This window comes from Nymphalis io, chromosome 17 (assembly GCF_905147045.1).
Source record: "Nymphalis io chromosome 17, ilAglIoxx1.1, whole genome shotgun sequence".
Lineage (NCBI taxonomy): Eukaryota > Metazoa > Arthropoda > Insecta > Lepidoptera > Nymphalidae > Nymphalis > Nymphalis io.
In genome coordinates this window covers 8,534,748-8,559,372 of record NC_065904.1, presented here as the reverse complement: position 1 = coordinate 8,559,372, position 24,625 = coordinate 8,534,748, and the positions used below count along the sequence as shown (strand labels likewise).

At 34.5% G+C, this 24,625-nt stretch overlaps 6 protein-coding genes across 6 annotated transcripts in view; 2 read left to right on the top strand and 4 right to left on the bottom strand.

The window, feature by feature from the left end:
- The window catches only part of LOC126774818 (zinc finger protein 608-like), a 361,874-nt gene that overhangs the window by 161,024 nt on the left and 176,225 nt on the right, over window positions 1-24,625 (top strand). The gene's annotated exons all lie outside the window — the stretch shown is intronic.
- Window positions 3,725-4,573, bottom strand: LOC126774879 (uncharacterized). Its single transcript, XM_050496528.1, has 2 exons — window positions 4,306-4,573; window positions 3,725-4,176 (listed from the first exon to the last, which is right to left on the bottom strand). The coding sequence occupies exons 1-2, from the start codon at window positions 4,571-4,573 to the stop codon at window positions 3,836-3,838; spliced, it is 609 nt and encodes a 202-aa protein (XP_050352485.1). The 3' UTR covers window positions 3,725-3,835.
- LOC126774738 (uncharacterized) lies at window positions 10,933-11,580 on the top strand. Its single transcript, XM_050496275.1, has one exon. The coding sequence runs from the start codon at window positions 10,933-10,935 to the stop codon at window positions 11,578-11,580; it is 648 nt and encodes a 215-aa protein (XP_050352232.1).
- Window positions 13,802-14,491, bottom strand: LOC126774737 (uncharacterized). Its single transcript, XM_050496274.1, has one exon. It carries the CDS (start codon window positions 14,489-14,491, stop codon window positions 13,802-13,804), a length of 690 nt encoding a protein of 229 aa, XP_050352231.1.
- On the bottom strand, window positions 17,942-18,645 carry LOC126774888 (uncharacterized). Its single transcript, XM_050496539.1, has 2 exons — window positions 18,632-18,645; window positions 17,942-18,506 (listed from the first exon to the last, which is right to left on the bottom strand). The coding sequence occupies exon 2, from the start codon at window positions 18,498-18,500 to the stop codon at window positions 17,967-17,969; it is 534 nt and encodes a 177-aa protein (XP_050352496.1). The 5' UTR covers window positions 18,501-18,506; window positions 18,632-18,645; the 3' UTR covers window positions 17,942-17,966.
- LOC126774736 (uncharacterized) lies at window positions 21,361-22,542 on the bottom strand. The gene is made up of 2 exons (XM_050496273.1): window positions 22,490-22,542; window positions 21,361-21,919 (listed from the first exon to the last, which is right to left on the bottom strand). Exons 1-2 carry the CDS (start codon window positions 22,540-22,542, stop codon window positions 21,361-21,363), a joined length of 612 nt encoding a protein of 203 aa, XP_050352230.1.

Here is a 24,625-nt window from a genome sequence, read left to right as displayed (position 1 = left end):
GATTAATTACTTTAAAATGCAAAGTATTGAATCTCGTCAAGTGTACATTGATCTGAGGAATTTATATAAAACTAGCTGACCCTGCAAACGTCGTTCTGCTATATAAATTATATTTACTGAATATTTAGGATTTTAAATAAAAAGTAACTAATTTATTGTAAGTGTATGGGGATAGGATCTATGACAGAGAAAGGAAAGGAGCGCTGTAGACGATAACCGCCGATAAAAACAAAAAAAAACACCAACCATTTATTTTCTCAATTCAATGTATTTCATTAATGTAATGGACATATTCATTGTTTGATTAAAAGTTAAATGTAAAGTGATATAGTTTTATCCTAAAGCAGTTATATTAATTTCGAAGAGCAATTGAGTACGATATTTTTTGTCAGTCCGTCTTTAACCAACACAAATAAGCTCGATGGTTTGCCCACCGGAGAACATGCCACGTATACTTGTCCGTATGATAAACATGGTGTGCCCAAATCTAAGCTACAAACGGACATCCTTTGGCCTTGCTACTTATTGATTGTAATTTTTTTTTATATGCCCCGGGAGGACAAATGACTCTACTCCACCTAATGGTAAGTGGCAGTAGAGTCCAAATGCGACGACGGCCAAACCAATTATACATATATGCATAAAGCACCACCCTGCGATTTTTTTCATGCGTTTATTTATTATTGTTTTTTTAGGTTATGTCTACGGATTTTGTGTGTGAGTGTTGGCTCATCGTACATTCGTCCCAGATTATGAGACAGAACTTTTGAAAAAGGTGGCCAATTATTTGTTTTCTTTATAATATTGGTAAATAGTCTCCCCACCCATATACATTGGCACTATAAAAATATTAACCATACATGGCGAATGCGCCACCAACCTTGGGAACTAAATTGTCCCTTGTGCCTTTAGTTACACTGGCTCCATCGCCCTTTAAGCCGGTACAAGAACAATATTAAATATTGCTGTTTAGCGGTAGAATATGGAATAAACATAGTACATACGAATGGAACATAATCTTTGTGCTGGCTATTTCGCTGTCGCATCGTTGGCCATCATCGTCATAATTTTTCTTCTTGCGCGAGAATTTTAATTTTGCCGTGACTCCTAAGATATTCATTTAAATTAATCCTTTTATAATTCCAGTGGGGCAACCGTGTCTTTTTATTGCCTTTCAATCGATTCAATTATTAGCAACTAACAGTTTCTATTAAAACAGACAAATTGAATTACTGTTAAATATTTTTTGAAATATCGTTTAATATTTTACACAACTCGAGATGATTTCTTTCACACAAACTATATAAACAATATAGTCTGTTCTTAGGTGTCGCTCTAACAGAATTCAAATGGAATTAAGTTTACTTATTGCATGAAATAATTAAATTTGATTCAGAATAATGATATTATTTCTAAAGGATTTTATTTTTAATGTTGTCAAAGTAATTTAAACCCTTTAAAAATAAATTAAACATCAAAAATGTCTTTAAAAGTTTCAAACAATAAAAACAGAGTCTACTATAAATTAAATATTGATATAATAGCTTGATAAATAATGGTCATTGATTTGTTTTTTTTTTCGATATTTTGATTGTTTTCTTTCGATAGCTTTTTTGACGCTGAGCATATGATTATACTATCATTTCTCTGATTATACTGTCAATAGTAAACACTCTAATTATGTGTATATTGAATGTATGTATACTTGAATTAATTTATATGATTTATTAACTTATTTTTCAAGATTGCATTATTTACACTTGCTACAATTTCGGTTTCTTGACTTTCCTCCATAAAATTCCGATGAAGACACGATGTAGGTTCCACCTAAATTAAAACGATAACAAAAAAACAATGTGCGGTTGGGGAAGAAGAGACGCGGGGAGGAATGAAGTCCTTTGCGACATTTTTTTGTGTGCGAATGGACTTGAGGAACAGCCTTGCTACTGGATACGTGCCGATGAGCAAACCGTTTAATGGTGACATGCTCACACGCACATTTTCGTTATTTAGGTGGATTTGTTCGTCGGTTCATTCTGCTCTATTATTACGCATGCTTGATACTTTATTAGTTCGACGGCCCAAATGGGCCTTGCGTCTTACTCACACACACATACACAAATAGACCAAATTGTTGTATTTACTGATAAAAACGATATACCGATAATGTAATTGATCTTTTATTATTTTACCAACCTTTTCAATATCATAAAACACGTTTATATTTCTTATCAATTAAATAAATCGTTGAATATTTTGCAAATTTTTAAATGTCAAAATGGCGCGACACTTCTCGTGTATGTATGACGTAGATGAAAGTTCGATAAGGTTCACTATAAGTAATTATTTTGATATTATTCATACAAAAATACTAAAATCATGATTACAAAATGGGATAATGGGTTAGGAGGGTGAAAATTTGGGGTTACATGTATTTTTTGACGCTAAATCTAAATAAAATACAAAATAAAAAAAATTGTCAAAGAAATAGAAAAAAAAAATCAGTATAGGGACAGGCTTAACACATAGCGTTATAAAATATACTTTACGACCGATTTTCATTCCTCTCAAATTTAAATAACAAATTTCATTAAAATTCGTGGAGCCGTTTCGGAGGAGTTCGACCACAAACACCGTGACACGAAATTTTTTTATATATTAGAGATAATCCTTGGTACTATAGACTTTCCCTAACTTTCACTTTTAACATCGATTAAAATAACATTGGTTATAAATTAAGATATCCTAGAACCTTTGTACTAAAAGTTTACAAAAACATCACTTCATATATTGTAATAATATTTTTCGTGTCGGTGATGACGGTGGGGTATTTGGGTATGATTTCCCAATGTATTCAAACTATAGTGAATAAATTTACGTGAAATGAATGTTATTGTAGTTAGCTTTCTTATAATGTACCTTATCGTATGTTTAGAAAACGTTACATTAAAAAAAGCCGCCATTATGATAACAGAATGGCGGTTAAATTCATAAAGTAACTTTTTTTTAAATGAGACATTACCAAATCAATGTATGTCAGCGAACGTTATTTCAAATCCAAATTACCAATATTAATAAGCTGTATACCAAATGATACTTATGTTAGTGTCTAATTATAAAATAAAACTCAATTGATTAAGTTACAGCATGATTTATCTGTATAAACATATAAGTAATTGATCGCTAAATATTATTTATTTTTTAAACACCATTTTACGTACACACATGGGCACTGTTGTTTCTCTTACGGATTTGTGCATTCTCCGTTGAGAATAGCCGCCGCGAGCCTTGACGACATAATTCATTATATATTAGCGCTTGATGACTGAGATTCCTTAAAGCAAAATGTGGTCCCGATTGCTACTGGTCTGTTTCCTTTTTATTAGAGGAACCATAAAAAGATGGTAAAATAGTTAAATATCTTTACCACATAACGTAAAATTACAAAGATATGTAATGTCACACAATAGGCCCCACCAGCATTATCGGCTCACAGAACTTTTTAAGAATTTACGGTTTAATACCGACTATGCAGCAAAATCGTTTAACAATGACATAATGTCATATGCCATATAATGTATATCTTTAACCTACAAATGTTTCTTTAGTTTATATTCATAAGATTTATTTTATTCTTAAAGGTTTAGTCAATAATATGTTATTTTAAATTGATAAAGACTTCATTTATATAAAATAATTTTTTATTAGATCTGATGGTGTGCAATACATGTTAATGTTCAAAACACTTTACAATTATTACATAGATTTTCTGCTTATGAGTTGTTCGTAGTAAGCCGTTGTTGTGTTTGTTGCTTGTATCGAAGTTTTTCTTTTTTTAGTTGAGGATGTCAGGGAGGGTAATGACGGGCGAGGGGACAATAACGGGAGCGACGATGACGGGTTCGGGGACCTCAGGCTTGTCGACGACGATGACGGATTCGGGGACCTCAGGCTTGTCGACCACGATAACGGATTCGGGGACCTCAGGCCTGTCGACGACGATGACGGATTCGGGGGCCTCCTGGTTGTCGACGACGATCACAGGTGTGGGTTCAACCTCGGGCACGATGACTGGGGAAGGTTCAACAGATACAAGGTTTTCAGAGCCGGGCTTGACGTTGATGATGATCTGAACGAGAGGAGAGCTCACAGGGGAGGGGACGGGAGCGGGCACGACTTCTTCGACGATTGCGGGTCCGACATGGATGGGCTCGTATTCGCCGTCGACGATTGCGGGTCCGACATCGATAGACTCGTATTCGCCGTCGACGATTGCTGGTCCGACATGGATGGGCTCGTATTCGCCTTCGACGATTGCGGGTCCAACATGGATGGGCTCGTATTCGCCTTCGACGATGGCGGGTCCAACATGGATGGGCTCGTATTCGCCTTCGACGATAGCAGGTCCGACGGAGATGGACTCGGTGTCAACAATGGCGGGTCCGACAGAGATAGGTTCGTATTGGTCGAGGTCGATGACGGGAGCAGGTCCGGCGACGCCGGGAAGTACGAAGCGCGTGGGGCCAGCGACGGCCACGGCGAAGCAGGCAGCAGCAATTAGGAAGGTTTTCATTTTGTCTACAATGAGAATTCATTATTAGAATCATTTATTATTTATTAGGTTTATCTTTCTGTTTAACTTTTTCAATTTCCTCCGTCTGGAATAAATTTACTTGATATTAAAAAAAAAATCAATGAATTTTATTTATAAATGTTAACGTATTAACAGTCAATTAGCAATTTTTTAAAGAAGATGTCTTACTCACTTGTTGTTTTGCGTTATGCGAAAACTATAGAAACTTTTGCATTTTATACTTACTTTTATCTCTGTTTTTCGTTAAGATATAGATAGTTATCTATATCTGAACTCATTTCATATTAGCGTAATTTATTTCCATCAGAGACGGAAATATACGAATTAAACCCTGAAGAAATGTTTCAAGGACATTCAGTTTCTTGTACTGTGTTTAAATTGAGATTTAAATCTGTTATAGTGATATAATTTATTGGAATGCGATGGTATTTGTGTATATTATGGTGATACTATAATATAAAAAATATATAAAAGATCTTTCAAAGAAACTGGTCCACACTTTTGGTGACCCAAGAGCTACTGAGCCTAAAGGCTAGCGGTTCAGAGACGGAATGTGCCAGCGTTTTGGGTACAATGCCGAAGGACAATCTTTTGGACGGCGTGTTTCTATAGTAAAATATTGCAGATATTGTGAGATAAAGACGCTACTCAAGGTAATTTTAATTATTTCTATAAATTTCTTTATGAATTAATTTATTGATTATATTGCAGCTTAAAATAAATCAGGATATTTATTATTAAATAATAATGTAATAATATAATGAATAATAATTTATGTACATCGGAGAAACATCGTTCTCGTTGATATCGTCATTAGTAGTTACGGGCTTAGTGGGCGTAATAGTCATTAGGGTAATATGGAAGTACAATTACAATTTTCACAGTTTTACAGTACTTAGTAGTACAGTTTTATCGAGTAACAACGCCGAGCAGCGGGTTCAGGGCACCGAAATGACTTAGATCAACGATCCAACTCGAACAGTTTCCGATCAGATCAGCCTCCCTAAAGTAAAGATTGCACCTCGACCCCGCTCGAGGCACGTTGCTCCGCTTTGATTGGTTGTTGAGGTTGACGTGAATTACAATATTCATATAACTTTTTTATAGATACAAACCTTCTTTCTTTCTTTCTAGAAAAATGTAACAAATTAAATAAAATTAAATCAAGAATTCTAAAAGTAACAATAATAGTAATCAAAATGTAGACAAATAATATTGTGTATTAATCAACCGACTCATAGCTTCCTTCGACATGTATATAAAAATTTATATATAATAAATGTATGACGATGATGTCCTCGTGACCGTTTTCAGCCACGGCGGTCAATCTCAAGAGAGACATATTATAAAGCACAAGTGTGTGTGCAAACACAGATGCTATTCCTTCACTCTCATAATCCGATGGGACGGCAATCCAACAAGAACGGAAATAATTTAGGCACCTTTGCATGCTGTCCAACGAAACGAACGGAAGTGTACTAACTTCTAGACTGGGCTGCTACTAAGATTTTTTGACAGAAAAACTTTTATTGGCCCGACCTGGCGTTTGAATCCAGGATCTCGATATCTTCGGCCTTATATCTAGCCACTAGATCATCAAGGTATAATTAAATGTATGAGATATATTTTAATAATATCACTATTTATAGAATTAAAGTGCAATATTTTAATAGCTTAGAAATTGACTCCTTCGTGACAAGGAGCAGCTAATTTGTAGCTAATTTCAGCATCCTGCTCGTATGAATTGATCACGAAATCAATTATAAACAAAAATTAAGCATATGAAAATTCAAATAAACTAGGAGGAACAACAGCAAAATAAGCATGCCTCGTATTCTTTTTTATTAATGTATTAATCCTAAAAGCCGAGATGGCCCAGTGGTTAGAACGCGTGAATCTTATCCGATGATCGTGGGTTCAAACAAATGCAAGCACCACTGTATTTTCATGTGCTTAATTTGTGATTATAATTCATCTCGTGCTTAACGGTGAAGGAAAACATCGTGAGGAAACCTGCATGTGTCTCATTTCATTGAAATTCTGCCACATGTGTATTCTACCAACCCGCATTGGAGCAGCGTGGTGGAATAAGCTCCACAACCTTCTCCTCAAAAGGGAGAGGAGGCCTTAGCCCAGCAGTGGGACATTAACAGGCTGTTACTATAATTAATCCTAATATGTATAATAAAAATGGTAATTAAAATTCAAACAGAAATGTTCAAAATAGATAACAAATTATATTTAAATTAATAAAGTTGTATGCGTTGGAAACTATTTACTGCTTAAATGTATAATAAAACTAAATATTACTTAGATATGAATCGAATATAAAGTTTTAATTAATTTATTAGTCTGGCAATGATGATCTGTTTATAGCAAAATAGATTATTAAAATTGCGGACTTAAAAATATATGTGATTGATATGTTATCGTTTTGTAGACAAGAATTCGCCGCGTTATATGTTTAATATATTGTTTAATGACAGCAATATACGAGTACGTATATTTTATTGACGCCTTACGGAAGTTTATCAATTGATTTACAGCTAGATAAGTTGTTTTAAATAATTATCTTTTACAACTGTTTTATTGTTGTCGAAAAATTATTTATTATTTTCCCAAGTGTAGTGAAAATATAAAAATCATTTCGTGTTTTTTAAGACCTTTTTTTTAAATAAATTCGCAGAAGTCAAAGTTTCAAATATATATTTCATCTATGTATTTTTTATTTACAATACAAATAAAAAGTTATTGGGTTTTTCTGTCAGAAAATTCTCAGTAGCAGCCCGGAGTCTGGAAGTTGAAAGTGTGTACACTCCCGTACCTCGGAAAGCACGTAAAGCCGTTGGTCCTGCGCCTGAACTCTTTCCGGTCGTGTCGGATTGCCGTCCCATCGGATTATGAGAGTTAGGGAATAGAGAGTGCACCTGTGTTTGCGCACACACTTGTGCACTATAATATCTCCTGCGTAGTTGGCTAATCTCTCTTGGGATTGGCCGCCGTGGCCGAAATCGGTGTGGAGGACGTTATTATTTATTTTATCATCTATGTGTTAAACTATCATCTTGTAATATGTAAGCTAGCTATAAATAAAGATATACATTGTTTGTAATATATATTTAACTACAACTACATAAATTCGTTTTTAAATAAGCCTTTAATCTTCTGCATCTTTTTTCGGAAATTATGGTCAAACAGGAAACGTAAGAAAGCGAATACAATGAAAAACGCAAGCTGAGAAAAATCATAATTGTTGTAAAAAACTTAATAAATACATCATCATTTTGTACGTGTGTTTGTCTCCTAAATGGTTGGACCGATTTGGATGTTTTTTTTGTGTATGATTCAATAGGTTCCTGGTGGCGCGGCGCTGTTGTCGGTATGTCACCAAATGAAAATATGTCTGTATGGCAGGACGACGTCTGCTGGGTTCGCTAGTAGATTTATGTAAAAATGAATACTAAAGAAAATGAGAAACATTTATATTGACAACATGTCGAAAAAAAAAATCATAAAACTCTTATTTCGTTAGTTTTTGAAATTTCATTTGAAGTGATTTGTGCAAGACCATTTGGGTAAGTAACATTATCCCATCATCTACTGTCAAATCGCTATAATTAATAGATATTGTTGTGTACAACGAGACCGGGAACAATTTCATGGACAATAACGAAAAGGTCCCAATATCCTGGCTCTACAATGACAGGTCCAACGTCGATTGGCTGAAGAGGGCCGTCGACTACAACAGGTCCATCAACTGCAGTGGGCCTTTCAGCGGCGGCCTTTAGGTAATAATAATAATAATAATAATATCCTGGGACATTTTTCACACACGGCCATCTGATCCCAAATTAAGCTTGTACAAAGCTTGTGCTATGGAAACCAGACAACTGATATGCTACATATACTACTTTTCTTTTTGTAAATACATACTTATATAGATAATTACACCCAGACTCAGGACAAACAGACAAGTTCATGCACACAAATGTCTGTCCTGGGTGGGAATCGAACCCACAACCTTCGGCGTGAAAGGCAAGTGCAACCAACCACGCCAACCGGCTCGTCATTTTAGGTAATCTGTAAAAAGATATATTATTGCAATTAAATTATTATTATAAAAAACTGATTACTACAAGAACTATACAAGTTAATCCATAGCTTTAAATACAGTTATTTTATAATATTTATACTTTTTTAATTATATTATTTATTTTGATTATCAATGAAATTATAACGTAATTATATATACAAGTAACTAAAAATATCTGTGACACTATCTGTGACAAGAGAAGTTATCTACATTTTCTTCGAAATCGTTTCACGATTTAAGTTTATAACTCCGATTAAATAAACCGATGTTAGTTATTGTCGACAATTCTTCAGAAAGCATCAATACAGCTTATTATCAATTCAGGTGTAGTTACATCTTAATACTTTCTGTTGATAAGAACCATGAATTAATTATTTCAATTAAATATTAATATTATTTTATTCATACCACCACCTACACCACCACCCCATATCCTATCTGTAATTACGTACACTCGGTTACCTGGAAGAGATCGCTGTGCAGTGATAAGGTCGCCATAATTGTACATTAATTTAGGCAATATACATGTTTTGTATTTTATTGTACATCACACCACTCTTTGTGGTGTGATGTACAATAAAGTAATAAAGTAAAGTATTAATTTACATCTATTTATTTAAGTATTATTTATATGGAGAGAGAGATCCACACTTGAGGGTATGATGGGTATGCCGACTACCCTAATTATAGTCGATAAGTTGAAATGCCTTAATACAATAAGATAAAAATAACGAATAATGTGTGAATTAGAACGCGGTGCAGTAAACACAAACGTACACAAACACAAAAGTTGAAATCAATATTACTAATATGAGAATAGTAAGAGAATTTGTATGAGTGAACGCGCTAGTCTCAGGAACAACTCCTCCACATTACTTTTGTATTAAATAGACCCATCGAAGAAGGTTAATAAATGTATATTAACCTAGCACTTACTCTAAGGAGTGGAGCAGTATCATATTAGTGTCAACCAATTTGTAAATATTATGTATACTGTAATTAGTGATTTAGACAAACTTCAGACGTCATCATAACAGTGCGTAAAACAGGCACGTATTCTATAATCTAAATTACAAGCAATGCAACACACCCGCTGTGTAAAATTATAATTATAATATATATATATATATATATATATATATATATATATATATATATATATTATAATAAATACCGCAATGTTTGAAGACGAAAGTCTTCAACCAATGCGTCTTATCTGCCATGACATACGGTGCCGAAACGTGGACACTAACTGCGGGACTAGTCCACAAATTCAAAGTCGCTCAGCGTGCTATGGAGCGAGCTATGCTCGGAGTATCTTTGAAGGATAAGATCAGAAATGAGATTATCCGGAAAAGAACCGGAGTCACCGACATAGCTGGCAAAATTAGCAGGCTGAAGTGGCAGTGGGCTGGTCACGTATGTCGTAGGACCGATGGCCGTTGGAGCAGACGAGTCCTAGAGTGGAGACCGCGAATCGGCAAGCGCAGCGTAGGGCGCCCTCCAGCCAGGTGGACCGACGACCTTAAGAAGGTGGCGGGCAACAACTGGATGCGGAAGGCGGAGGACAGGGAGCTTTGGCGCACCTTGGGAGAGGCCTATGTTCAGCAATGGACAACGATTGGCTGTTGATTGATTGATTGAGATATATATATATATATATATATATATATATATATATATATATATATATTTATATATATATGTATATATATATATATATATATATAAAGTTATATATATATATATATAACTATATAATTATAAAATAATGTATATTCGGTGAAATAATTAATTTATATTCTCAAATCTTTATCAAAAATAAATATTAAGTTGTGATATGTGAGTTGTGACTTTCTGAAGTATTGTTGACTGTTGCTAACAAGGAAATCACCAACTACCAGTTACGTAATTTTTTAAGCAAGTTTTGATCTCGTAATTTTGACTATACGTATATAAGATTTTATGGCGTGTTTTTGTAGTTACTTCCGATAATGTAATTGGCACTATAAATTTAAATCATGAAACAATTACGAAGAATATATAGATAACTTCTATTTTTTATTATTTTCATAGATAATATTTTTATATATAAATAAATTATAAGTATATTGACCATCATTACTCCTGTTAACGAATTTGAGAACTACATGTAAGTGTTTCTGAATCTTTTGATTAATTTGTACATAAATAGTTTTTAATATTAATAAAATTTAACGGTAATAACTTTTTACAGATTACCAAAATGAAATTCCTCATATTTTTCGGACTCTTAGCCGCTGTAGCTACAGCTGAGAATGTCAGAAGCGACCCTCGCATTTTTAACATTATTGGAAGCATTCTAAATTTCCTGAACCAAAAACCCGCTGAAAGGCCCACTGTAGTCGATGGCCCCGTTGTAGTCGACGGCCCTCTTCAGCCTATCATTATTGGACCCGCAATCGTAAACCCAGAATATGAACCTATTTCCGTTGGACCTGCTATCGTAGAAAATGAACCTATCTCCGTTGGACCCGCTATCGTAGACCAAGAATATGAACCTATCTCGGTTGGACCTGCTATTGTAGAGCCAGAATTTGAGGATATTGCTGTTGGACCCGTTATCGTCGATGAAATTGCTCCTGGTCCCGTTGTCCCCGCTCCTGTCCCCTCTCCCGTGTACCCCTTCCCCATTACTTCTCCTCTTGTACAAGTAATCGTTAACGTAGAGTCCAACGGCGCTGGTAACCCCGTGTCTGTTGAGGGTGTCGAACCCAGCCCCGTCATCGTTGCTCCTTCTCCCGTACCCGTGCCTGACCCAGTGATCGTCGTCGAGCAGCCTACAGTTCCTGAGCCCGTTATTGTGGCTCCCATTCCTGAGCCCGCGATTCTCCTACCTGGTATCCTCAACTAAATTATTATATAAAAATAACTTATGCCTGAAGAAATTGAATAACTTATTTAGTTAAAAATTACTGCTCGATATTAACTAAATAATAATTAAATAAGATTTTTTTATAAAAAAACAATGTAAATAAAACAAAAACAATAAATATTGCATTCAATACAAAAGCTTCTTTTATTAATAACGACAATGTATTGTATTAAAAAACAATAATCAGATTTATCTTTTTAATAATATTGACATTTTATTCAAAAAAATATTGCATTATATTTGACAAAAATCCTGTCTACTTTTACACTAGGACACAAATTTAGAGGCATATGAATGAATTTTTCCCGTGGCCACGAGATAGCATAATTTATCATATCATGTATAAGTAATTTTAAATACTTAATTGTGTAATAAGATTGTCAACACTTTTTTGACTAAAGGTAGTCAAGTAGATTCTAAGGAGAATATACTAGAAAATAGTATAACACGAGAGAAGTAAGATGCATAAATAAATTATTTAACTAGAAAATAACAAAAAATGACAGTTAAATATGAAATACAAATAATTGGGCGTCTATATAAAAACAAACAATTCTTTGAAATTAGGTGAAATTAAATAATATTGAAAATATTATTAACATTATTTACTTGTATTTAATTTTAAAAAAGTTACTTAATTTTTAACTTAAAAAATTGTCTAATGTCTAATGAGATATATAATGTGTCAAAAAAAGTGACACGTATCATGCAAAAACCAAAGTCAACACATTTTTTAAGTAAGTACATTTGTATGTACTAGTGCTCCAAATGCGAGTGTGATCAATATTGAAAATTTGAGGAAAAGGTGGATGGAGGAAAAGGAAATATGAAGCTTCGAACGGTTTTTTCCCAAATAATCAAACAAAATAAAAGAACACCTGATGACAAATAGAGGAGACGGAGGACCCCAAAAATAAAATACTAAAGTGTTTTATTTTGGAGTCGTATCCGTTATTTAGTGTATACGGATTATATATTGTTTGTTTGTATTTATAAACTTAAGTTATAGGTGCATACACTTATAGAAATAGAGTTGTTTGGTCACGGTCACTAAATTAAATGAAACAAGAATATTTTACCTAATATCATTTCGGAAGTTTGAAACTAAATTAGCACATTCTTCTAGGACATAAATATAAGATCCTCCAAACCGATTACGGCCACGGCAGACAATTTCTAGGGAGATTAGCCAACTGCGCAGGATATATTATAGTGCACAAGTGTGTGCGCAAACACAAGTGCACTCTCTACTCCCTAACTCTCATAACCCGATGGGACATGACCGGAATGAGTACAGGTGCACGACCAAAGGCTTTACGTGCTTTCCGAGCCGCGGGAGTGTACACACTACCAACTTCCAGGCTCACGGCTGCTTTTGAGAATTATATATAGACGCCCAATTATTTAATAGTTAAATAAGTTATTTATGCATCTTCCTTCTCTCGTGTTATACTATTTTCTAGTATAGTATTTCTCCTTAGAATCTACCTGACTACCTTTAGTCAAAAAAGTGTTGACAATCTTATTACACAATTAAGTATTTAAAATTACTTATACATGATATGATAAATTATGCTATCTCGTGGCCACGGGAAAAATTCATTCATATGCCTCTAAATTTGTGTCCTAGTGTAAAAGTAGACAGGATTTTTGTCAAATATAATGCAATATTTTTTTGAATAAAATGTCAATATTATTAAAAAGATAAATCTGATTATTGTTTTTTAATACAATAATAATAATAATAATATCCTGGGACATTTTTCACACACGGCCATCTGATCCCAAATTAAGCTTGTACAAATCTTGTGCTATGGGAACCAGACAACTGATATACTACATATACTACTTTTCTTTTGTAAATACATAATTATATAGAAAATTACACCCAGACTCAGGACAAACAGACATGTTCATGCACACAAATGTCTGTCCTGGGTGGGAATCGAACCCACAACCTTCGGCGTGAAAGGCAAGTGTCTACCAACCACGCCTACCGGCTCGTCAAATACAATACATTGTCTTTATTAATAAAAGAAGCTTTTGTATTGAATGCAATATTTATTGTTTTTGTTTTATTTACATTGTTTTTTTATAAAAAAATCTTATTTAATTATTATTTAGTTAATATCGAGCAGTAATTCTTAACTAAATAAGCTATTCAATTTCTTCAGGCATAAAGTTATTTTTATATAATAATTTAGTTGAGGATACCAGGCAGGAGAATCGCGGGCTCAGGAATGGGAGCCACAATAACGGGCTCAGGAACTGTAGGCTGGTCAACGACGATCACTGGCTCAGGCTCAGGTACGGGAGAAGGAGCAACGATGACGGGGCTGGGTTCGACACCCTCAACAGACACGGGGTTACCAGCGCCGTTGGACTCTACGTTAACGATTACTTGTACAAGAGGAGAAGTAATGGGGAAGGGGTACACGGGAGAGGGGACAGGAGTGGGGACAACGGGACCGGGAGCAATTTCATCGACGATAACGGGTCCAACAGCAATATCTTCAATTTCTGGCTCTACAATGGCAGGTCCAACCGAGATAGATTCATATTCTTGGTCTACGATAGCGGGTCCAACGGAGATAGGTTCATATTCTACGATAGCAGGTCCAACGGAGATAGGTTCATATTCTGGGTTTACGATAGCGGGTCCGACGGAGATAGGTTCATATTCTGGGTTTACGATTGCGGGTCCAATAATGATAGGCTGAAGAGGGCCGTCGACTACAATGGGGCCATCGACTACAGTGGGCCTTTCAGCGGGTTTTTGGTTCAGGAGATTTAGAATGCTTCCAATAATGTTAAAAATGCGAGGGTCGCTTCTGACATTCTCAGCTGTAGCTACAGCGGCTAAGAGTCCGAAAAATATGAGGAATTTCATTTTGGTAATCTGGAAAAAGATATTACCGTTTAATTTTATTAATATTAAAAACTATTTATTAATTAATCAAAAGTAATTAATCAAATCAAAATTAATCAAAATTAATCAAAAGATTCAGAAACACTTACATGTAGTTCTCAAATTCGTTTACAGGAGTAATGATGGTCAATATGCTTATAATGTTATTTATATATAAAAATATTATCTGTGAAAATAATAAAAAATAGAAGTTATCTATATATTCTTCGTAATTGTTTCATGATTTAAATTTATAGTGCCAATTACATTATCGGAAGTAACTACAAAAACACGCCATAAAATCTTATATACGTATAGTCAAAATTACGAGATCAAAACTTGCTTAAAAAATTACGTAACTGGTAGTTGGTGATTTCCGTGTTAGCAACAGTCGACAATACTTCAGAAAGTCCCAACTCACATATCAAAACTTAATATTTACTTTTGATTTGAAGATTGAAGATTTCAGAATATAAATTATTTTTTTCATCGAATATACATTATTTTATAATTATATAAAGTTATATATATAATATACTAAGTTTTTCTTGGTGGTAGGGCTTTGTGCGTCATCTGGGTAGGTACCCCCCACTTATCAGATATTTAAATTTGTCGCTTTCCAGTTTGAAGGGTGAGTAAGCCAGTGTAACTACAGGCACAAGGAACATAACATCTCATCGTTAGTTCGAAAGGTTGGTGGCGCATTGGCTTGTAAGGAATGGTAAATATTTCTCACATCGCCAGTCTATGAGTGGTGCTATTTGCCCGTTCAACTTATTCAGCCAATTCTAGGGAGATTAGCCAACTGCATAGGATTTATTATAGTGTACAAGTGTGTGCGCAAACACAGGTGCACTCTCTATTCCCTAACTCTCATAACCCGATGGGACGGCAATCCGACATGACTGAAATGAGTACAGGCGCACGACCAAAGGCTTTACGTGCTTTCCGAGCCGCGGGAGTGTACACACTACCAACTTCCAGGCTCACTGCTGCTATTGAGAATTTTAGACAGAAAAACCCAACTTTTTACTGGTCCGACCTGGAAATTGAACCCAGGACCGCGGCCTTACATCTAGCCACATAAATATACTATTATGTTATTGCTCATCTTTCGCATTTCACTATGCGTTTCACTTGAAGACATTTTTCAAACCAGTCTACCGTCCTTTATGTTATTGATCAATATCATTTGTTGGGCTTAAGGCCTCCTCCTCTTGCGAAAAAGGTTTGAACCTAATTCCATTTCCCTCCAATGCGTATTGATTGATATACATATGTGACAGAATTTTATCCGATACATGAAGGTTTTCCAACGATGTTTTCTTTCCACACAAGATGAATTATAAGCCCATATTAAGCACAAGAAAATTTATTGATACTTTTTTCCTGCATGCGATCTTATGATTGATGATTAAGAGTCATCTTTTCTAGCCACTGGGCCCTCTAGAAATGAAAACCATCTATTTAATCCATTAATTATTAGTCAGTAACAGCCTGTGAATGTCTCACTGCTGGGCTAAAGACCTCCTCTCCCTTTTTTGAGGAGAAGATTTGGAGCTTATTCCACCACGCTGCTCCAATGCGGGTTGGTGGAATTATTAGTCACTTAGTCAATTTGTTATTATTAGTCTTTAATGTTTATTTTCTCATATTAACGTATTAGTTGTCGCCGAGTTAACCGAGCCGAGATGACCCAGTGGTAATAACGTGTGAATCTTAACTGATGATCGTGGGTTCAAACCCGGGCAAGCACCACTGAATTTTCATGTGCTTAATTTGTGATTGTAATTCATCTCGTACTTTACGGTGAAGGAAACATCGTGAGGAATGCATGTGTCGAATTTCACTTAAATTCTGCCACATGTGTATTCCACCAACCCGCATTGGAGCAGCGTGGTGGAATAAGCTCCAAATTTTCTCCTCAAAAAGGCAGAGTAGGCCTTCAGCCCAGCAGTGAGACATTCACAGGCTTTTACGATGAGTTAACTGACATAGACCTTACGCAACCTTGAGGCGGACTCTTTACTTTTCTGAAAAGTTTTGATAAATTTGAAATATGTTTGCCACTGTTTATCTAAAATTAACGCAAGCTAGAAAAATCTTTGACTGACTGACATTGTCATAATAAGCTTATATAAAGCATGGTGTATAATGTATATATACATATACTAGAACTAAGACTATATAGACTTATATAAAGCATGGTTAATAATGTATATATACATATAAAACATAGGTATAACCCAATTAAGCCCGCTGAGTTTCTTTCGCCGGTTCTTCACAGGTTTGGGTGTTACCTACCAAACCGGTAGTAGTTTCTAGTTTGACTATCAATAAACAAGTGTAATGCTTCAATGTCGAATAAAGCATTTTGATTTTTGATTCAATCCACCTGGTTGTCATCTGCTGCATTCTCAAGGAGGGCTAACGGCAGGCAGGCTCTAAAATCTGGCATATCCTTATTTTAATAGTGAAAAAAAAAATGAGATAAGAGCTAGCGAACGTTGAGAATGATGTCACACAGACACGATGATTAAAACGTGTTCAAAACGATAGGTTGTCAGAAAGATATAATAAGAATGTCTAATAAGTGCATCTTATTTATTTATTTAAAAACTTTTTTGACCACCACATTGTGTAGTAGGACAAAAAGTGGACTTAATGCCTGAAGGCATTCTCTACCAGTCAAACTTTAGGCTAAGCAGAAATCCGTGAAGGCGGTAATTAATAAAAACAAAAAAATATAACAAAAATATACATACATACAAATATAACAACAACAAAAAAACAGAGCTATAATATATATTTAAACATATGAATAATAAGGCATTATAGATATCAGTCATCTTGGTGATTCAATTAAGGTAAATCTTTTATTTAGGCAAATATCGTCTTAAATTTATGACAAGTTTATTTTATATTTATATTTTATAAGAAGCCGAGATGGCCTAGTGGTAAGAACGCGTGAATCTTAACCGATGATCGTGGGTTCAAACCCGGGCAAGCACCACTGAATTTTCATGTGCTTAATTTGTGTTTATAATTCATCTCGTGCTTAACGGTGAAGGAAAACATCGTGAGGAAACCTGCATGTGTCTAATTTCATAGAAATTCTGCCACATGTGTATTCTACCAACCCGCATTGGAGCAGCGTGGTGGAATAAGCTCCAAACCTTCTCCTCAAAAGGGAGAGGAGGCCTTAGCCCAGCAGTGGGACATTAACAGGCTGTTACTGTTATTTTATATTCAATAACATTAGTTTTACGAAAGAATAATATCTAAATTAATTATTAACATCGATGAATAATATAATTCTTTGAGGCTTAATAAAAAATGTTAATGTACTGTATAATTTATTTAATTGTAAGTGTACATATTTAAAGTATTCTTAATTATAAATACTTCATTGATGATATCACGGGAGATAACGAGATGTTACCTAGTACACGTTTACTTAGTTAAGGATGTCAGGAAGAGTAATGACGGGTTCGGGGATGATTACGGGGGCAACGATAACGGGCTCGGGAGCCTCAGGCTTCTCTTCAACGATCACGGGGGTGGGCTCGATCTCGGGCTTCTCTTCAACGATCACGGGGGTGGGCTCGACCTCGGGGAGACCTTCGACAACTACGGGATTGCCAGAACCAGGCTTGACATTGATGATGATTTGGACAAGAGGGGAGTTATTTATTTCAGGAAGCACGGGAGCTGGTACGATCTCGTCGACGATAGCGGGGCCAACTGAGATGGATTCGTAGTCACCTTCAACAATGGCAGGTCCGACGTCGATGGGTTCGGGCTTAGTTAGACCGAGGACTTCGTTCAAAAGTTGTTCTAAAGCAGCGGCGGTGGCAGGGTCGGTGCTGGGGTGGTTGATAGCATCGATGATCTGTTGGATTTCAGCTGCCTCATCACCAACCACAATGGGACTGATGATATTAGCGGTAGCCGCGGCGACGCACAGAGCAAATACAACGAATAATTTCATATTGATCTGAAATAAGACAAAATCAAATTTTAATAACCTTTTACATAAACTTTTAAATATTTGTACATAACATAATGTTATAGATTATTTAGATATGTATTATATTATTGTTAGCCGAAACGTTCACTTACTTGTTAGTTTTAAAAACACTTATCATAATTAAATTGTGTTACAGTTTTTATATTAAAATTTATCTATCGATATATTATAATCTTTAAGATAAGGGCACTCTTATCCTCTTATTTTGAAACTATTAATATTTTCCTTGTCTCAATATTTGTATTAAGTAGTATATCTATGATGATGACATCATCATCATCAAGTGTATTTAAAACTAACAAGTAAGTGAACGTTTCGGCAATTTATGTGAATTATTACTGCTTAAATTGTAAGGAAGTAGGTAACAGTTTTACTTGTTTAAATTTTTCTGTTTTTAACATTCTGAAGTTTTTTAACTTTTAATAATAAGGGCTACTTAACTAATGAATATTAATGACAGCTAAATATTATATTTTAGTAGAAGTCTTCAGTCAGCTATTAAACGAACTATGATACTATACATTTAAAACTATATGTTGTTATATATACAAATGGAACGATAAAATATAATTTATATTTCATCTGGTTAATTAATCAGATGGATTATTTAACTATTTACTGTATAAACTAATTAGTTTACGCCTGTAGCTTCATCCGCGTTTGGGGTGGGGGACAGGTTGTAGGTATCCTATTACCTTTTCTCTATTCCTGCATCATTTATGGAAAATTTTAGGATACTCGCTTCAGTAGTGAAGCCATGAAAGCGTAACAAACGAAGAAATTCAATATCGCATTTATAATATTTGTTAAAATTCTTTCACCTTTCATGGATGGAATAAGTGTAGGTTTGAAGCTAACCCCAATCCTAACGAGGGATTCAATATTAAAGCTAATATTTACCTTTATTTAGGTTAAATTTTACAGGAATCCTAAAAAAGAACAATTTTTTACAGCGTATGTTGAGTCATCTATCTGACGCACTCGCGGAATCATAACAATGTATTCAAATCAATAAGGTTTCCCGAAATCAATGTACAAATATATGTTACGAGTTACAAGTATGTGTTTATCGAAAATTGTAACACATATTTTTTAGGTGATATAAAATTATGATCTAGGTATATACCCAAATAAAATAAGTAAATATAAACAAAATTAATAAAGAATAAGAAATTTGCCAATTTCCAATATTCTCAAATAACGTTCATCTGTTTACGCAAAGTTTTTTTTTAAATTTAAAAGTAATAATTCGTCTTCGGATTGAAAGCTATATAAAACGAAGGTGTATGTGGGAATCTATTAGTTCGCCATATTCATATCATAAACCTAGGCTTATGGATATGGGCGGCAAAAATGTTACGTCTTTTACTTACTTGGAAAATAACAAACATAAATCCATCACTTTTTTATACATCCCAAGGCATATCTTTCTTTCTTGCTTTCTGTAACCTTTTTTTTATTTCGTCAGTCTTTTTTTCATGTTTCAAATATCTTGTAATTTTATTTATTTTATAACGTAAATATATTATTTTATACATATGTGTCATACATGAGAAATATGAATAATATCAATCAATTGGTTTGAATCGTTGTTTTGTTGTGAAACATAGATAAAAATTTGCCAACATTGTCAAGTGTCAACATTTTATTGTTAAACAAAAAAAATATTTTTTTTTTGGTTGTACGTAATTTGGAATCGGTGATATCATAGTATTCATTATTCAGTAAGTAAGTATTCATTCGAATAATATCTACAGGAAAAGGAAAATCTTAATCTATATTAAATACCCAATTCAACTAATATATTTATCCGAATAATGATTAATAATGAATTAGAGAAAGTCTATATTTTTTACTAATCTATAATAGATAAAAATAGTAATTGTGTGTGTACCTTAGAAGATAGACACATAGACTTTCACGTAGGCCTTTTTAAGAACTATTTTTTTTATGTATTTCCTAAGGTTCAGCCTGTGTTAGCGGTGTAAGCGTACGAAAACCGTTTTTTGGACAAAACATCGTCATAAACCATAATTCAGCCTTTTTGTGCAAAATATTCACAAATTATAAATGTTAACCTTCCTCATTTATAGCTCTTTTTATTAGTGGCTAATCTTAGTTCCCAAGGTTGGTAGAGCATTGACGATGTAAGGGATGGTTAATGTTTCTTACAGTGCCAATGTCTATGTGTATATGTAATGTGCCAATTGTCAGTGGTCACACTTACGAACATCATTTGCGAAGCTTCCTTTTATATTAAAAACACTACAAAAACAATTTGCTTACTCAGTAAGTCACAGACTGTGATTGTCCCACTGCTGGGCTAAGCTCCTCTCCCTTTTTTGAGGAGAAGGTTTTTTGGAGCTTATTCTATACAGTAAGGTTTTACTGTCAATACGATACTTCATGAGATAAAGATATCTTACAATTTGGAATTGTAGGTTTAATTTTGGTATTAACTATCTAAATAAATTTGTTAACTAGTATTTTTTTAATGACGTAGCATGTTTAAAAGCTTCGTAATTAGATTTGAAAGTTAGAATCAGTTCTCTATATTTTCAGATTATTTTCTTGTTATTACATTTATTTTCTTATGTATATCGTATCAGTAATAATATTGTACGCAATATTAAGTTTATTTTACCTTTCATCGATCATTGTTTCCATTTGAAAGAAATTATATTGCGATTAACTAAGTAACAATATTTTTTTTTAAGATTTGAAAGGTACATTTTGTTTGATAAATAAATGTAAACAAAAAACATAAAAAATCATCGTACTTTATTTTGTTTTATAAAATAGATGAGTAGTACATGTTTACTTAGTTAAGGATGGCAGGAAGAGTGATGACGTGTTCGGGGATGATCACGGGGGCAACGATAACGGGCTCGGGAGCCTCAGGCTTCTCTGCAATGATAACGGGGGTGGGCTCGATCTCAGGCTTCTCTTCAACAATCACGGGGGTGGGCTCGATCTCAGGCTTCTCTTCAACAATTACGGGGGTGGGCTCGACCTCAGGGAGACCTTCGACGACTACGGGATTACCAGAACCGGGCTTGATGTTAATGATGATTTGGACGAGAGGAGAGCTCTCGGGGGAGGATACGACTTGATCGACGATAGCGGGGCCAACTGTGATGGGTTCGTAGTTATCTTCAACGATGGCAGGTCCGACGTCGATGGGTTGAGTGCCGAGCACGTCAGCGAGAAGTTGTTCGAGGGCAGCGGCGGTGGCGGGGTCGGTGTTGGGGTCATTGATAATGTCTAAGATCTGCTGAATTTCAGCTGCCTCTTGAGCTACTAGGTTAGGTATTTCGAACAGGGCCGAAGCCGTGGCAGCGCATAAAGCGAAGACAATTAAGAATTTCATTTTTATTTGTCTGAAAACATGAAAAAAATTGTATTAAATCAAAAAACTTTTAGTTTATTTATTGAATAAACATTTACTGAGATGTTTACTTACTTGTAGCACCGAAAGACACTCTCGAACTTCAGTTTCGTATTGGTTTTTATATTAAAAATTATCTTATTCATCCAATCTTTAAGATATAAATACTAAAAGAATAAATGGCATTAAGTATTTTATCCGATTACTTTATAATAATTTCCTTTTTAAAATATATTGTACCTATTAAGGTTTTATTATTAGTGATAAATAAGGAAGTCAAGGGAGAGAGAGATATACCACATATCTCCCTTGAGGACCAATTTCATATAAAATAGCCAATTAATATAGGTGTGTATCGCATCGATTGAGGTACGGAGACATAATCGTCACCATCATCATCAAAGGTATCTCCAAGGATTTATACGATGGCCGGTCTTGCGCTACCCGCGAGCCTCCTTCCCGATATCGATGGTGTCCTAAGCCGAGGTTCGGCCTCTCACTCTTAGGACAAGCGTATTCTGAGCCCTTAAGTGGGCTTCCAGCATCCGACTTAAAGACTCACCTCCGCCCGGTGATGCTGTCGAGGCTAAACTTGGGCCAACAGCAAGAAGACATTTCGAAAAAAAAGTCCCGCGAACATAGTCGCAATATCGTCAGTCTACCTTGTAACGGGCCTACCAGCGCTGCGGCTTCTGGGCCGTGATCACCACTTAAAAAACCTTTCCGCCCTAGCGGGCGTCAGTTCTGCGAGCGATGTGTCTGGAGACATAGGGCGGCCTATAATTCTTATTTACAAAAATATTCGTATGCCGTACACTATGCGTATTCATATACGACTCGTTGGTTTATGGACGTCTGTTATTTTTTATTTATATTTTAAGGGCTTATTTTAGCACTACTCACTTTTTAAATTGGTTTAAAAAGTTATTGTCAATTCGATGTTAAAAATGGCAGCCATTCTGAACATATTACAAATCAAGAGATGTTATAGTGCTCAAGTGTATATTCAATTAAATGATTAGGAACAGACCACCTATCGCTTGAAGATTTCTTTATACAGACTACATTGAAATTGCCGCGAACAATTACATATTTATAAAATTAATCATAATACTTAAGAGTATATTTCGGAATGGAGTGGAACTAGTTAAGGTTGCGTATAAGCCCACTAAAAGAAGGGCGTATATGCAAGCTCTTTCACCCTTCATGAATAATTCCCTCATACAAACGTCGGTAACAGGATCAAATTTTGTATGATAAATATGTCAAAACTTTCATAAAATATTAATTTAATATGTATTGTATATAATACATTTAAATACATTATTAAAGATTTTAAATAAGGTATTTTTTATTATTTAAAATAGCTAGGCAGAATGGCTAATAGGCCACCTGATGGATAGTGGTAACCACCGCCCATAGACATTGACCTAGTAAGAAATATTAACCATCACTTACGTCGCCGATGCGTCACCTTGGGAACTAAAATGTTATTTTGGTGCTGGTCGTTACACGGGCCACAAACCCTACAAATTGCTTTTAGACGTAGAATTTGTGATGAGTGGACAGTACTAATGCAAACGGCCTTGCACAAAGACAAAACGTACGTACGTGCTACGTTTTGTCTTTCTATATAGTTTGTAATAGTTTTTTAATACTATTATTAAAAAAAAATCTCAATTGTATTTAAATTGTCCTAGATAATGCAAAAGAATAAAATAATTAATATAATAAGAATAGAACAATAATAATACAATCATTAATATTATAAACTAATAGTTTATAATATTAACCAACCAATATGCAACCAATTAATATCTTGTAGTTTTACAGTAGATATCGAAGCGCATATACATAAACATGGCATAATCTGTTAACTTAAGTCTATAAATCAATTTATTGTTTATAACAATGTAAACATTGCAAATTTATATACATATTTGCTTCAATTTCGATTTTGTAATTATTTTGCGTATTTAAAGAAGTCACTCATTAAATTAAGAACAGGCGTATTCGCCTTCGTATCTTGTTGTATCTTCGAATTTGTATATTTTTTATTGTGTGACTGATCTGACATGACGCTCGAGCTGATTGATTGATGTTTATTTAATTTTATTTAATAAATATACAAGGGGATTCTTCAAAGAAAAGTTTATTTTTTATACTCAAAAGGAAATAATTTGAAGTGCCATATTTTACTTGTAACTAGTAGGTATCTTTATATTTACTCAGTTGCAAATGTCAGATTATTTGTGAAGGGTTCGAGTATGATCATCTGGGCAGCGATGAGGGTGTCGGGAGACTCAGGTTTTTTCAAACAATTCCTTAACAGCCTTATTTGAAGCAATTGTTGAATTATGATTCTTAATAGAAAGTCACGTGACCCGGACAATACTCATGACGTTGTCACGAAATGTGTATCAAATGTTTGACCAAAGACTGAAGTTGCTGGTACCATACGAGAGTCATAAGTAACATTAACATTAGATTAATCAAAGTCTTCCAGAACTTCAGGTCTCAATAAATCAATAAATCAGACTACATATAAATCGTAACCATTGCACTATATTCATATTTTTAATGAGATGTACGATGAGAGAAACGAAGACGACGTTGATTCTATTTTTTTACGATAACCATTAAAAGAAACTAAATAAATATGACTCTCTAATTATTTTACACGTTCTTCTTAAGTTTC